Here is a 15,907-nt window from a genome sequence, read left to right as displayed (position 1 = left end):
AGTATCAATATAAAGATCCAGCAGGTTACAGCGGCTCTGCAGATGAGTGAGAAAACAATGAGAAAAAAGAATAAACTGAGCTTCTATCAAGTCAAGCAATACAACTCAACACCAAGCTCATTAAATTAAACTGACTTGGATATTAAGTTACAAATAGAGCACCATTTCAACAGTTTGATCTTTCTAGATAGAGAATGAATAGATCAATTCTATGCAGTTGTTAATAGCACTGAAACTAAAATGTTTGAACCCATAGTCTTCTAGTGAAGACTATGGGAAAAAGGTAGTTTTCCTGGGTCATTATTAGGAGGTGATTAGCTGAAACCACTAATTATGCTTCAAACTGAATTATCAATAAGTCCCATCAAAACAGGGCTAAATGCTAAGTTCATCAAGTTCTTCATTTCTTAAGTTCTCTGAATGAAGATTGTAGCTGTATTTGCTAGTTTTAAAAACTACAGATAAAACTAAGTGCATTTCAGAACATTATAGTATATTGTTTTTTTAACAACATTAACGGCACACATTAGAAACATGTTCTGCTGGCGAAATGCAGAAGAGACAGCAGTATTGGACTCTGACTATATCTGAAAATGTTCAATATTAAGAAACGGTTGATATTATGCATCAGAATGTCATGAATCAGTTTCAGATGTTTAATGAATGCATTTTTCCTCTTGTGTGTTGGAGTATTTTAGACCTTAAATAGTAGAAATTTATTTAAAAAAGACATATGCAATGGCCACTTTATCAGGTACACCTGCTAAATTGCTTGTTAATACAAATGGTTAAGAAACGAGACTTAAGTGACTGAATTGTTGGAAAACAATTCACCATTGTGTAAACGCTACTGCCGATCTGACTGTTGTCGCTGAGCATGCCTACTCCTTTATGACCGCAGCATACCCATATCCTAATGGCTACTTCCAGCAGGAGAATGTGTCATGCCACAAAGCTTACATCATCTCCAACTGGTTACATCAAGTTCGCTTGATGTAACCAGTTTACTATGGAGCCAAACGGCCTCCACAGTGAACAGATCTCAACCCATCTGACCTCCTTTTGAACGTGGCGGAACAGGCCATGAAGATTTTGTAGCAAATGAGTGATGGTAGCACATCAATTATGATCAAGGGCTCTAAGGAATGCATTTGTTGCATTAAATCTGTGCAACAGAGGAACAATGCATTTCTGAAGGAAAAAGAGGCTACAAACACAGTACTAGAAATCCACTAAGACGCAGGATGTGATGAAGGTTTTAGTGGATAATGCAGAGGAAAACCCCGTCATCCTGTTAGAACAGATGGTACAGACCCAGACCATTGCTCGATCGGGCCTTGTTAGCACTGCTTGAACATCAAAGAGGCTTTCAGATCAAACATCCTGGCATCCCTAAGTGACTTTCTAGTCCTTTACCTTGAGGCTTTACAGTATAAAACCACTGAGACAAAGCATGGTCAATCATAAGAACTTGATCAGCACCTGAAAACTTGCCTTCCACCCCCCAACATTTCCTACAACCCACTCCTAAAGCTAAAATAATCACATCAGTGACTCTTTCTTCAAATGGTTTTGGATTAACATTTATTTACTGTGTGGAACCAAACGCTCTCACTGCATAACAGATCAAATCTTTGTCACAGCGCATAAAACCATCCAAACAGTACACTGCATTCATTTTTCATGCAGACTGAGACACTCTCCATGCAGGGGTTCCCCTCCACACACTTTGCTAAATCAAATATTTAGAAAAAAAAGAAGTGAACGAAGGGGTTTTCTCTATATTTAGCTTTCAATAGCCTGAGGTAGCAGTCAGCCAGTGAAGCAGCACCAACACCACAAGCAATGCACTTTTCCTTCTTCACTGGTTTCAGATCCAAGAGAATATGCTGTACATGGCAAATAGCTGTTAAAACCAGCGAATCAGCTGCTCCACAAAGAAAAAAGGTGTAGCCTGGAAGTGCACTCCTGAGGGACCCGTTCCACCTACACTTTTCCTTTAGTGTGCATTAGAAAGGTCATATATCAAAAACTTAATCAACATTTTTTTTTCAGATTCTATTGCTGTTGTAAGCCTTCTGGAGCTGCACTGACAGCAGAAGACGGCAAATCTGCTGCTGTCAGAAATCTGATCAGACAGAATTTATTTAAGGAGCCAAAGGCTGTGAGACCACGAACAAAGGAACATTCTCCAAAATCAACCAGAAACATGGAGATGAAGAGAAACCCAGTTTGTGTAAGGGTGCGTATCAGGACAGAGCTTAGCTGTTCCCTCTCCTGTTCTCCATGGATACATGTGACAGGGTCACTGAGTATCGCAGTGTCAGATGGGTAAACCCCCACAAGTAAACTCAGCTAATAAAAGACAAAATCGGGATATTGGACTGACTTTTAGAAAAGGAGTTTGCAACTTTTTCAGTGCTACGGTCCTGCAACTTTTGGATGCATCCTTGCTCCGTCACGCCTGAATCAAATGATCAGGCCTTTGCCAAACTTGCTGATGTGGCAGTGAATTCATTCAGCCTTTTGATTAGAGCTGCAGACCCCTGCTTTAGAACAAGATGCTTTGCTTTACTATTGTTAACTGATGAGCACCAACTTGTTTAAGAACCCACTAGCCTTGTTAAAGTAAAGCTGTACTCTTTTAAAAACAAACAATGCATGCAGAAGATAGTACGCTCAATTAACTAGGTAATATCAACTTGTCTTACCAATGTAGCCCAAAACAATGTTTTTTTTGGGCAAAATGCACATTTGCTTGAAAAGAAAGCCTCGCATTTTGTAAGTTTTAAAGTCTGTATTTTTGCTTCAGTCCATGTTTTTATACTTGACATCAGTCTTTTAGCAGCAGTAGTACTAAACATTACTCTTCTGCTCTGGATTAAAGCCAATTACATCACGTTGGATTTATCTGTAAATATTATTAGACTACATTTAGAAGTATCTCTCTTGTCACGGCAACCCATTGTCATTATTCTTTTCAGAAAATACATTTCCAGTCACATACACTATATTTCAACAAATTGTGGATTCTGGATGTGCAGACCAGCACATCCTATTAAATAATGAGATTATTATGATCCTTGATCAAAAACAAAATAACTGAGTGACCTCCTACCATTAAATAATATTTGTAGTTGCATAACCATATATATATATCTATATATATATATATAGATATATATATATTGTTTTTTTTACAGCGTACCACGTACAAAATGTTGAGCATCAGCTTAAGCATGGCCAGTATGAAATATTTCATAGCAGATGGCTCATTTTCTTACACTGTAAGAAAATGAGCATGACATTTTCTTACACTGTCATGTAGAAAATGAGCAAAGGGGCACAGGACCACCAGTGCCAAACAAAGCCATGGCAGAGCTGAAAAATCTGTTGCAAACAAATATCTGGCTGATGTACTTTGTGTTTTATGATGCACACAGTATTATTTTTTTAAATCTGTGCAGCTACTGAGTTTTTTGAAGTATATACAATTGAAACGGTTACACTTTTAATTACTACCCTCAACCTTGAAGGCCTGTAGTAAGCAAACGCATGAAAAGGTGAAAATTATTTGCAATGTTCGAGTAGTCTCTACAAACTGTACTTTTTTTTCCAGCTTTTCTTGTCCCTGAAAGAAAAACTAATTCTCCACATTTCTACGTGCTTCAATACTGGAGCGCCTTTCAACGGCAGCGCATTGAAGAAATGTTTTTCTTCCCTTGTGCCTCTTCTGCTTCAAATTGCTGCATGTCCCAACAGCTCTCAGAAGCCTTTCACTCACTGCCACATTTAGTAAATCCCTTTATTTAATTGGACTAATCCATCATCTTTAGTGGGTTTCCACGTAATCCAACTTTCTCTTCAACAAACACGATTTCTGTGCTAAACTAAATGCTTCTGCTTCAAATATCTGCTTCAGCCTTCTTTTTGCCGTGAAAAAGATTATATATAAGTAAAGCACAGACTAAGACTTGGACGCAGAAACTGAGCGTCACTTTCCACCAGTCACATTCTCATAGAGCTGTCAAGTCAAAAAGTCATTTCAGCTGAAGATTAGTGGGGATAAAGATAGGATAAGTTTTTAAAAAATAGCCTTTTTTTAAGAGAACCGACCTCTACATTGTGGAGGAAAAGTTTCTGATTATAACAGAAGTATGGTTGATGATAGCTTTGGGTAAAAAAAAATTTTCTCCTTTTTACTAAAAGGTGCCCACTAAACAAGTTCTGCACTGATATCCAGAGAGCCTGTTTCTATTCTTTGGGGTTTTCTGTGCATATTTAATGTTCCAGCATTGGAGAGGGTGGAGGAGAAGCGTTCCGCTGATGAGTGGCCATGAATAAGGCATTTGGACCGGGGATAGAGCCACATTATTGTCGGGGGGGTCTGCGAATCCATTCGAGCAGCTTGGATTTTAGTTTGCCACAAGCTTGCACCTGCAGCTTTTCAGACTCTCTCAATGCCAGACATGGCACAGCAATAGGGTTCTTGGTGCTGAAGTTGTGTCCTTTCAGCTTCAGCCAGGAACATATCATCCAGTTTTACTCCACCAAGACTGCCTGTGCTGCTTAAGAGGGAAAATGACCCAGAAACAGCGCTGATCTCACACCTGGTAAAGTTCAAATTAAATGGTTTTAAACAGGCATTAGGTTTTGTACTTGGGGTATTTATTACTCCAAGAGCATAGATAAGCTTTTGTTTTAAGGCACCAACACAGAAACTTATTTAGGAGATTGAGCAGTAGGGGGTCAGGGGGGAACATCTTGTTTTCACAAAACGACAAAACAATGTGTAGCATCATATATTTCAACTGATTTGCTTTTTGAGAACAGAAACTCATGCAGTTACCATTTCATTAGATTATATCTAAAAGTTGAACTTCACAACATGTTTTTATATTACAATATCGGCCAAATATCAAACATGAATAGGAGTGTTGAACAGCATCATACCCAAGAAGACACAAGCTGGGAATTGAGACTTTAAACCTTCCCAAAGACATTACATAACCTACTGTCACACTACATCCCATTACATGCAAAAACCTTGCTTTTGCCATCGCAATATCTTTAAATCAGCCGAACAGAAAAAGGTTGACGTGCACGGTGCTTTGCAGCTTGGGTACGTCATACACATGGATGCACAACTCTTTCTGTCAAATGAATGAAACTACAGTTGACATCTCACATCTCATCTGCCATGTCTATGCAGGCACAGATGTTCAAACAATGTGGCGCAGTTGCAGGAAAACCAAAAGTATATCAGGAAACATTGAGCACAAGTCAAGAACAACGCACACACTTTAAAACCTAAACAAACCCAAAGAGCAGGTGCACCTCTGCATCTCCGGAACAAGAAACCCAGCTGTTCCTCCTTTTTCCTCCCCCTCTCATTCACACCCACTAGTTTACAGCAACTCTATCCATGTATAAATACTAAGAATAAAAGTGCAGTATGCATAATTATTTATAAGAGTCAATTAATGCACCATTCATTTTCTTAATTGTGAACACTTCACAAAAATCTAAGTTAAAATCTGACTAAATATCAAAGATTGCATAATTCAGAATAAGCTTGAAACTTGGTGAGCAGCAGAGAGCCAACACTCATCCCCATCTCTGCACATTTAAGGTTACATTTCCATTTTGACTCACAATGCATAATTTCCTTCTAACTTCAATGCATGTGAATGTGTGCATGCAAGGGCAAAACAATGCTTCTCCCCCCCCTGGGTTAGGTCAGCAATGTTTACAGCCATCCATCTCAGTCAAAGAGAGGCCCGTCATGTTCCGGAAGTTCATTGCAGAGTGCAATGTCCTGGAAGCAAGGCAGAAAAACTCAGGGACAGAGGAGGTTAACATCTATATGGTACGATGATTACAAATTACACCGAATGCGTCACCAAAATCTTAAGATTTACATAAAATTCGTGAACGTCTCTCTTTCCGGCAGTTTTCCTCTAGTCACAGGTCATCAGAGCAGCGCAGAGGTCAAGGAGAACAATAGCCAGACTGCTCCTCAGCAGGCTTAATGCCGAAACAGAGGACGATTCCTCCCACTCTGCCTCCCGTCTCTTACAGAAAATAACTCCCCTACCACCAGCCTAGAGGTTTGATCAGCATGGAAAATAGACTCAAAAAGGGCTGAGAAGATGCACAAGTAGACATGACGGGAGTGTAAAAGGAAAGGCAAGCTCTCCAAGTTGATTCTCTTCGGCATGTTGGACAGTAAGAGTCAACACAGATAGGTATGTTGAGCACCAAAGCAGCTTAGTCAGCACATGATAGCAGCAGCAGTCCTGATATTCATCAGAGAACACACTGATCCCATAGTAAAAGACAAACAAGAAGTAATTAAAGACAGAAATTTATTTCTTGACTGGACACAACAGGCGAGGGAGGCTGAGTTATGCTACAGAGGCTAATGAGCGTAAATGGAGGTTAAAGGACTTGAAATCTCTACAGCTGGAAAAACGAAAGTATTTGTCATTTTGTTATTGATTGAATCTAATCATTAAAACTTGTGTTTATTCCTCTTGGAAGATATGTGAAGTAAGCAAACATCTAGGAAAGTACTAAGTAAGAAAACCTTTTATCAGAGAGCAGAAATAATTGGAAATCTGCAATATTTCTTCGAATATCTATTTTAAATATTTGCATCACTAATATAAGGAAGAATAATGTCTATGTCATGAACAACAAAGCCTCTTTCATCAAGTAGCATAACAATCCCAAAATCATGCAAGGGTAAAAAAAAAAAAAAAGACGAAAATAATACAACCGTGAAAAACAACGAAAAAAAAAAGAACTTTTTTTTTTAATCAAACCAAATTTTTTTGATAAATTAGTTTAATTGCAGAGCTGTTCAATTCAGTTATTTTCTATATCAACAGAAAGCTTTTTTTAGAGTGATTGGAATAAATACCGATTATCTGACCTTTATTCAGCCAAGTAAGTTTTTGCAATTAAAATTAAACTTCAAACACATTTTAGCTGCCAAACCAAAGATTCGATAAGACGAGAAGGACAGTCTGCTTCCTTCCCGTTTACCTGGAAACAAACTCTTTCCTGTCATCATAAAAAAGCCTTTCAAATATTTTCCCGAAGGACCTTCCTATGCTGTCAAAACAACTCAGTTACAGTTATTTAATACTGATGTAAAAACTAATTTACAGTTATGGCTGAGACACTGCTTTTATAGAACCAAACACACCCCCACACCCAACTGCTCCTTCTCTCCTCGAATAACTCCCTCCTCCTCCTCCTCTTCCTCCTGCAGGGACACGTTTTAAAAGCACATGCTGTCACTGGTGGTGCAGGATCAGCCTCACAGAGGTCAGCGGTTCACGCAAGGAGTCATAGTAATCGTACAGTAGTGGCCAAAGCTGTTTTGAGCAGCACGCGGCTAGAAAAGGTCGCCTGCTGCTGAGTAACCCTGACTGTGCTCTGGGAAAGGGGAGTGGTGATATTCAAGCCGCATGTGAGGAGAAGCCAGTTGGACAGTGATGAAGCGGGGCTGGCTCGTCGTCTATAGGCATGCCAGCGTTTTGATGGGGCCATACCTTTAAATCCGAGACTGAAACACGATCTTTCATCTGGACGGGACAGACAGGGGGGCAGTAGAGACGAGTCCTCCAGGGACATGTCTGTGTGTGTGCACATTCTGCATTTGCTTTGGCTGCAGCAAAACAGGACAGCACACACAGTTTAATGAGATTGACTCGCGCCAGGGCAACGACAAACACAGGGGTTTAACTACAAACTAGCACTCAAGTGGTGTTTGTTCCTTAAATCTGCAGGAGAAGAACACGCCGCACACTTTCGGGGGAATTTACTGAGAGCAAATGTTCTTTCTAAATTTGTCCACGTAAAACACACTCCCTGTGTCCATGCGAGCATGTCTGGCTGCACACAGAACTGCTTTTCAGAACCTCTCGGTGGACGTTAAATCTGTCCTCATAAAACCGGTGCCCACATTCTTTTTTTTAAATTTTTTTATTAAATCTCTTTCCTTGCAACTTCAACAAGCCTGCCGTGTTAAATACTGGCTCTATCCTTGGCCCTTCAGGAGTGCCTAATAGACATTAATAATGCAGAAAAAAACAATCACACACACACTTGCATTTTAGCTTTCTGCACTGCATGCTTGTCAAAGCAGAGGCAAGAGGGATCCATTAAATTCGCCCTGCAGAAAGAAGGACATGCGGCGCTGCCTGCAAAGGAATTGCGAGGCTTAGACGGGCGAAAGGTAACAAAAAAAGAAACATAGTGCATCAAATGATGCAAGACTGAAATTTACGCAGTTTCTTTTGCAACTTCTTCTGCATTTTCGTGTACAAACACGAGGCGAGAATCACGTGGACCCGATCGCCAACGTCATTACATACTGAGAACAGTTTGTCAGCGTCATTTGGTTGTAAATCTCAACCTCCTATTATTTCCTCAGGTCACTGGCTCTGTCTGGAGGCTGGAATAAATCAGCGATTGGAAAACAAGAAGCATGTTTATTGATCGGTAAGATCTCGAAGACGTGCGCCCGGCGCAGGAAGACAGGACGAAGAAGCTGACACAGCAGTACACGAACAAAAGCGATTAAAGTAAAGTTTGTCCTCCTTTTATGCCACTGTTTATCAGCAAGACCCGATGCAAACTTTAGGTAAAATACAGCGGCTATGGCACAGTGCCTTACAGAAGTATTCATACCCCTTGAACTTTTTCCACATATTGACACGTTATACTCAAACTTAAGTGTGTTATTTGGTTTTTATGTGACTGACCAATGCAAATTAAAGCACAATTGTCAAGAAAGAAAAGTTTTGAATAATGTTTTATAACGCAAACCGGCCTCCACAGCTGAAGTTGACTTGGTTGAACTGGATTTTATTTATATGTATCAGAATAAAAAGGGTCTGAACACGCAGGCCACACTTCTCAGATCTGTATTTGCTTAAACCTCATTCCACTTCACGATAATGCTCTACTTCTGTTCCAACACATTGGGTTTTGTGGTATTAATGCAACAAAATGTGATGAAGTTAAATCGTATTGAATATGTTTGTTGCTACAGCAGAGTGGGTCAGGGGGCTTTGTGTCTCTCCAATGACACAAGAAGTACCCCCCTCACTGTAAACCGCATTGTCCCAGAAAAGCAAGCAGCTCCTCCCCTTCGGGCTGCTGCAAACTGAGATGGGCTTTACATTCATAAGATGTGAGGAGAAATCTCCTATAGCGATGGGTAACCTATATCGGGATATGATGAAATTTGGAGACATATGGAAATTGGTAAGTGTAAGCACAGATTCAGCATCATTCAAGCATAAACTGACTCAAAATGCAACTCAAAAAAAGGGATAAAAATAGCCAAAGAGAGCAAATAACACAACTGACATCTAGTTACCATGGTTATACGAGTGTCTGCAACACAAACCAAGGACGTTTTCCTTCACCTATCTGCTCCCTCTCTGCCATGTGAGAACAAATCTTTGTTTTCCCCAAACACTGCTTTACTGGAAGGAAGTGGATGATCCCTCTACGAGTTCTCTGACATAGCCACCAAGGTCATGTCAGTGAGTGCAGCTTCGCAGAGAAATCTGAGCTACAGTATATCTGTAAGCATTGATGCATTATCTCTGGACCACCTCACTAAGGTGAGAGCAGGAAAAGAAAGTGCCGGAGGATCTTTTCTCCCTGGTTTTCAGTGTCTGGTTCAATAGCTGCTGCTGCTGCTGCTGCACTGGCTCCCCTTGACGCATGGATCAGATCAATACTGGGTCTCAAAGGCAGGCAGCGAATAAGCTCCATGAGGCCTGCGATGCCTCGGTGAGGGCCAAGTCCCAACACTGTGGTCAATGTTGCGCAACTGTTTTAACAGCTTTTTGTCTTTTGCAAAGTTCAACTAAAAGCCTAAAAAAAACAAAAACTGAAAGATGGCAGAATAAAATGTCTGTATTTGCATTAAGTCTAACATTTGTTACCTTTGTCAACATGTGGATGCTTCTTTCCACATGTGGAAAGAATGTTAAACAAATGTTTTACAACTGATCTAATAATGCCATGCTTTGCATAATCATTCAACAAAACATGAAACGTTTTGCTTTTTGTCAGGTAACAATTACAATTTTCAAGGCTGGGTTAATACTACCATCCTTCCCGTTTAGGGTTTTTCCCACAATCGTACATTTTCAAATTTTGACGAAGATTATAAAAAGATTTAAATCCAGTCATTGACTAACACATGAGTATGCTTTGAACTTGTTTGAAGGTGAACATCTGTTCCAGTCTAAAGTTTTCTTCCAGGATTATCCATCTTCCCACAGACTATGATGAGGTTCCATTTTTCAGTTTCAGGAAAGCATCCCTGCAAAATGATTGGCCAGCCATGTTTCAATGTGTTTGGTGTTCTCAAAGTAATGCGCAGTGTTAGGCTTTCTACACAAGAACAAAACAAAATGAAAACCATCTACCATTGTCACCCCTTTGTGTTGATGCATCACATAAAATCTTAGCATATGAGTTCTCGCTGTAACATGACAAAATGTGGACATTTAGGGGAAATGCAACACTTCTTTTGGCCACAATACACCTGGAATCACGTTAAAATGACAATGACATTGATCTCTTTTTTTGTGGCTTTTTGTGAGATCCTGTATACATTGTATGAGTTCTCCGTGTCCCAACAATGCAACAGCAAAAACCCAGACAGATGCAAGTTGAGATTACTTCTGCAGTCAGAATCTTCTCCACGAACTATGAGAGGAATGTGACAAGCAGCGCAGCAATCTTAATTTAATAAGGTCACTAAAGTTCCAGCATACCAAATAAATATATGGATAGTATGTAATGAAATGCCTGAATGGCTTAGGGATGAGTATACGATCACGGACAAAGAGAAAACAACCTGCTACCATGGAACACACAGCAGTATCCTGTCAGTTCTTGTTAGACAGGAGAGCAACTTTCCTTCCAGTCGACAGCCTCACCTAAGACCACATCTGTATTATGCACAAACACTCACAAGAAGACGTGATTTGGTCCGCTGAGCATAAGCGACTTACTTTTGAATTTTGTTCATGTCTATCATACGTTTACCTCTGGCCTGCAGTATTTTTTGTCCACCTCAGGGCAGTGCAGAGGTCGCATGCCACTCAGATTAAATAAGGAGGACAAAAAGCTTTGCATTGGCATGCAAATTTATATCGCCTTGGCCAACATGATGGTTATAAGCTGGCTACTAAATCTAATCAAAAATATAACAATCAAATCCATTTTGACGGCAATGAAATCCGTTTGGTTGATTATCAAGAACTCGGCATGCTTCCAGTCACATACCGGGCACTGGTTGTGCCGTCGACTCGGGACTGGTGAGATTACTCAAGGAACGTTTGCTTATTCAAATACATTACGGGGTTGCTAAACCACTTTTTTTCTTGTCAAAATTCCAAAAATTTCCACACTCATTTATTTTTTCAGTATGATTGTACTTCATAAATAATTTTACCTTCAGTCATGATTTAAAGATGGCTGACCAAACAGACGGACATTACACGTAGAAGATAAGACAGGGTTTAAAGGTAAGTCTATTCTTTCCACACTATTTGTTTTCCATTAGTATACATCCCTGAAAAACCCCTAAGCTCCATACTTTTCCAGATGGAGAAGGATCCTTGAAATGGACCACCCAACTCTGCTACTACATCTTAAATACAAAGTAAATTGGATAGGCTAGAGCTATTCTGTCTGGTTGCAATGATTTCACATGTGCCATCATATCCACCTTCTCTTACCCAGGTACAAAGAAGCGTTTTCTTTCTTCACGTTGTCATCCAGGTAGGTGGGCCCCAGGGTGTAGATTGGCGTCGACCCCATGCCGATGAGTATCTGGGCGCAGATGAACAGCGCCACATACAGGTTGTGCTCATTGCCCTCCTGATCTCGGGGGCAGGACGCCACTTCCAGCTCCCGCCTGCTGCCGTTCTCGCTTTGGCAGAGGCCTTCGTGGCCTGCCGACGAGTTCATCTCCTGGATCTGGTACGGTGGGGAGATGAAATGCGGCAGGGAGAACAACGCCGCACCCACGGCTATCACGACACCGCCCACGGCCAGCCAGCGCGGCCTCTGACCCCTGCCGCCAAAGTAAGAGATGAAGACAACCACCAGCAGGCTGCCGATGTCGAAGCAGCTGACCAACAGGCCGGACTCGGAGCTGCGTAGGCTGTAGCGCTTCTCAATGGTGGTGATGACACTGCTCAGGTAGCCCGAAACCATCAGGGACTGAATGAAGGTCAGGTAGCACATGCAGAACAAGAAGCAGCGCGAGTCGGTCAGGATAACCCGCACACACTTTCTGGCCGGGATCTGAATAAACCGGCTCAGAGAGAAACCAAGTTTTCTGCCTCTGAAGCCTGCGGGCCTGTGACCCTCCACCGGCATGGAGCTGCTCAGACCCACCATGCTGGACATTGAGGGGGAGAAGTCCGTCCACGAGGAGGGGGACTCCGCCTGGCTGGATTCTGGGGTCTTGAGCTGGAGCGCCTGACTGTCCTCCACGGCCACGCAGGAGCAGGTTGTACCGACCTGCTGAGGGTGCGCAGAGAGGCCAACACCATGCTCGCATGGTCCGTTCAGGATGGGTAAACTTTTGGACTTGAAGCAGTTTTCGGCAGATACGTACTGGTCCTGGAGCTCACGGATCTCCATGGATTCGGACAGATCGCTCCCTGACTCGTCGTGGTCTGATGAAGTCATGGCGCAGCTGGAGCTCAATCCTTGTGTCCGTGGTAACGGGTCCATCAGTAGCCAGTGCACACAGCGATATTGTAGATGTGGTGCAGGTTGCTGAGGTGGACAGAAGACTGTCTGGCCAGTAGGACTGAGACAGACTTAATCCCTCTGTTTAGATTCATGGTTGATCCCACATTTCTGATCCCAACAGAGAAGCCTTTCTAGAAGCAAAACTTTGGGACCTGAACATACTTGGACATCTTTCTTGATAGATGACAATAGAGCAACACCTTTTTTCTATCTTTTTTTACAAGTTGAGATTTACTAGAGAGCGTTTTGTCAGCATTTGATTCAAACTGAATATGTTACCAGTATGAAAACGATGATGTCACATGTTGATATTGACTTTATGGCTCTTTGTTAGACAGCAGCCTGGCTTAAATATTTCCTTTGTCACATAGTTGTGCAGCATTCTGGGGAATAAAATAAAAACAGAGTCAATACGAAGATTTCTGACGATGGCATGTTTAAAAATCTGTAAAAATCAAACACTAATGTATCTTGTTTCTGTTTTTACTGGGTGTCGAAACGGGATTAATATCGCTATCCGGTTTTATAAAAATATATCCTTAAAAATGTAAACGAATAAAATTCTAAATAAAAAAAAACTTCTCTGCCAACGTGTTACATTAATATATTTTAATTATCTAATGTAATAACAAAATGTAAAAAAATAAACGGAGAGAACAAAAGACCACGCTCTCCGCGAACGTCTCAAGACACCACTTTGAGAATAAAATCAACACAAATTCAACCCGAGCCATATTAACGACACATTTGCAACCTTAAAACCCGTATCGAAATAAGTGACGATTTGACTGAAGGTTGTTATACTCACAGCGGACTGAGAGGAGAGAGGTAGCCTGTTGTTCTCCGCTCAGCAGCCACACACTGAATGAAAGCTGCTTGTTGCGGATAGCGGCTGCTGCTGCCGGGGAGGAGGAGGCGATGGCTTCGAGGACTGTCGGAAATTCGAAAGATTTGTCTTTCAAGCGTAATTTAGTGCCGGAAAGCACTCTAAACTTTGTCTTGCGTGACAAAAAAAATAGCTGACAACAGAAAGTAATTTATTGACTGTGTAATTTTTTACGATTATAAAATCAAAAAGTTGTTTTCAGGACATTCCGTCTCACCTTTAAAATGTATGCGTCTTTAAAAATATATGAATGAAGAACACGCTGTAATTTTGAACGATTAAGGAATATGACAGCACAGTAGTCTCCTCGGTCGCTTTACTTAAAGAATTTGGCAAAAGCTGCCCCCCCCAAAAAAAAAAAATTTCATATTTACAACTTCGAGACAAAACCCAAATATGGATTTGTTCGTTACCAGTAAGCCGGCTTATCAGTCGGATCAAATGAATGGCCAGCGTTTCTGACGCTGAGGAGGGGTAACCCTAAACCAGGGGTGCCCAAACGTTTTGAGAGCAAGATCTACTTTTTCTCTCACCAGCCGCCTGAGATCTACCTCATGACACAAAGACACAAAAATTGCAAATTAAACTCTATTGACTTATTTTATATGCGAATATACATCAGTTATAGCAGAAATAATAAAGTGACAGAAAACCTAATCCAGTTTCTTCCTCATTCTGACACTGGGAGCAGCTTACTGGTTTCTCAGTCAGAAGCTGGTTGCCAACCTGACGCCAGCAGGTGTCAGTCAGTCATGGTGGATCTGAAATTTGGTTTGATGACCTCACTATGAGAAACTACTGACTGATAGGAGGAACCAAAGAGCCCAGTAAAGGTAAAGGCAAATCTTCTTTAGTCGGGATATAATTAATTTCATTTCACATAATTATCGCGGTAGCATTTGTTAAAACTTAATTAGACATATTTGTCCTATTTGATGTTTGTTGTGACGTATAGTCACGAACGAACGAGGTCATTAGTCCAAGTTTTGTCGTTTATTGGACGTTCAGAAACTACAGCAGGTGTAATGAGCCACAGCAAAGGTAAAGAAAGGTAAAACAATCCGAAAAGACCATCAATTCAAAACCACTCCTACCTTTTTTACTCTCTCTGTGTGTCGTAAGCCGTGGCAACCGACACAGCAAGCCGAGCAAAGATTTCATTAAAAACACACCATTCAGTCCATTACGATATCAGGTTTCCAGGCTTGATATTTATTTCTCGATTATTAATAAGCCTCAACACCTTGTTGAAACACTAATTACTGAGATTATTCATTTTAACATGTTTCGTTGACTTTTTATAATTATTATTCTGTAATGAAGCAGCTACAAACGTTTAGGATCTTAGTGAATATTTTTTGATAAGCCTATCAGAAGAGGAAGTGCTGCTCTCAGCGTCCTGGCGGCGGTCAGTTTGTCACCTGCCGAGATCGACTCAAAACCTTTCCGCGATCGACCGACGTATTGGGCAGGACGTAGCCCTGCCCTAAACCAACCAAACACAGGAATTCAATCAGGTTTTTAATTGATAATAAAAAATATTCAGTGGAGAGCCTTGCATTCAATTAAATTCACTAACTGCCAGTGCCTATATTCGATATTGGAATATAGGCACTATATTCCAATATGCCACTACTCTGGGTGGCATATATTGCTTTGGGAGAGTAAGTTGCAACAACAAAATTTTACTGCAATATCACGTTGAGATCCAGTTCTACTGTAAAGACCCACAGTCTGAAACATTACAGGAAACCTTATAGAGTTTGCGTTCACAACTATGCACATAATTTTACACAATCATGTGCAGATGACCTTTTGATTACTGTTCTATGTGAACGAGAGCAAACCACAAACTGAGCTTTCTGTGGTTTTCTTTCTTTAATGGCTGTCTTCTTGCCACTAGTCCATCAAGGCTATAGATTTGCAAATTGTCTTATTAATAGTTGTCCAAGATCACTTGTTTAAACTTAGTTTTCTTTTGCTGAGCGTTATTATGTCTATTGATCCATCTGTGACACTTGTGAAAATGTTGTTTATCTTCTATTACTAAATTATTTTCTCTCTCCCTTATTCATTTTGTTGATTTTTTAAATGTTTGAGCCTTGGGTGTGCCATCTGCTGCTGTCCTTTCTTAAATGAAACTTCATAATTCAGTTAATTAATATACTACGTCCCAGTTAACAATGCCATTTAATCTTCAAAGCAACTTTG

At 40.8% G+C, this 15,907-nt stretch overlaps 1 protein-coding gene across 1 annotated transcript in view; it reads right to left on the bottom strand.

Moving 5' to 3' along the window:
• slco5a1 (solute carrier organic anion transporter family member 5A1) overlaps positions 1-13,747 on the bottom strand; it is a 36,635-nt gene extending 22,888 nt beyond the window's left edge. Inside the window, exons 1-2 of the mRNA XM_008396342.3 lie at positions 13,619-13,747; positions 11,784-13,193 (exon numbers count right to left, since the gene is read on the bottom strand). Of these exons, the coding sequence (XP_008394564.1) occupies positions 11,784-12,789 (1,006 nt within the window). The 5' untranslated portion in view covers positions 12,790-13,193; positions 13,619-13,747. The remainder of the gene's footprint in view (positions 1-11,783; positions 13,194-13,618) is intronic.
• Between the last annotated feature and the right edge of the window lie 2,160 nt (positions 13,748-15,907).

This window comes from Poecilia reticulata, chromosome 20 (assembly GCF_904066995.2).
Source record: "Poecilia reticulata chromosome 20, P_reticulata-male-v2, whole genome shotgun sequence".
Lineage (NCBI taxonomy): Eukaryota > Metazoa > Chordata > Actinopteri > Cyprinodontiformes > Poeciliidae > Poecilia > Poecilia reticulata.
Note: the sequence above shows the minus strand (reverse complement) of the source record. Positions and strands in the feature narration are given on the sequence as shown.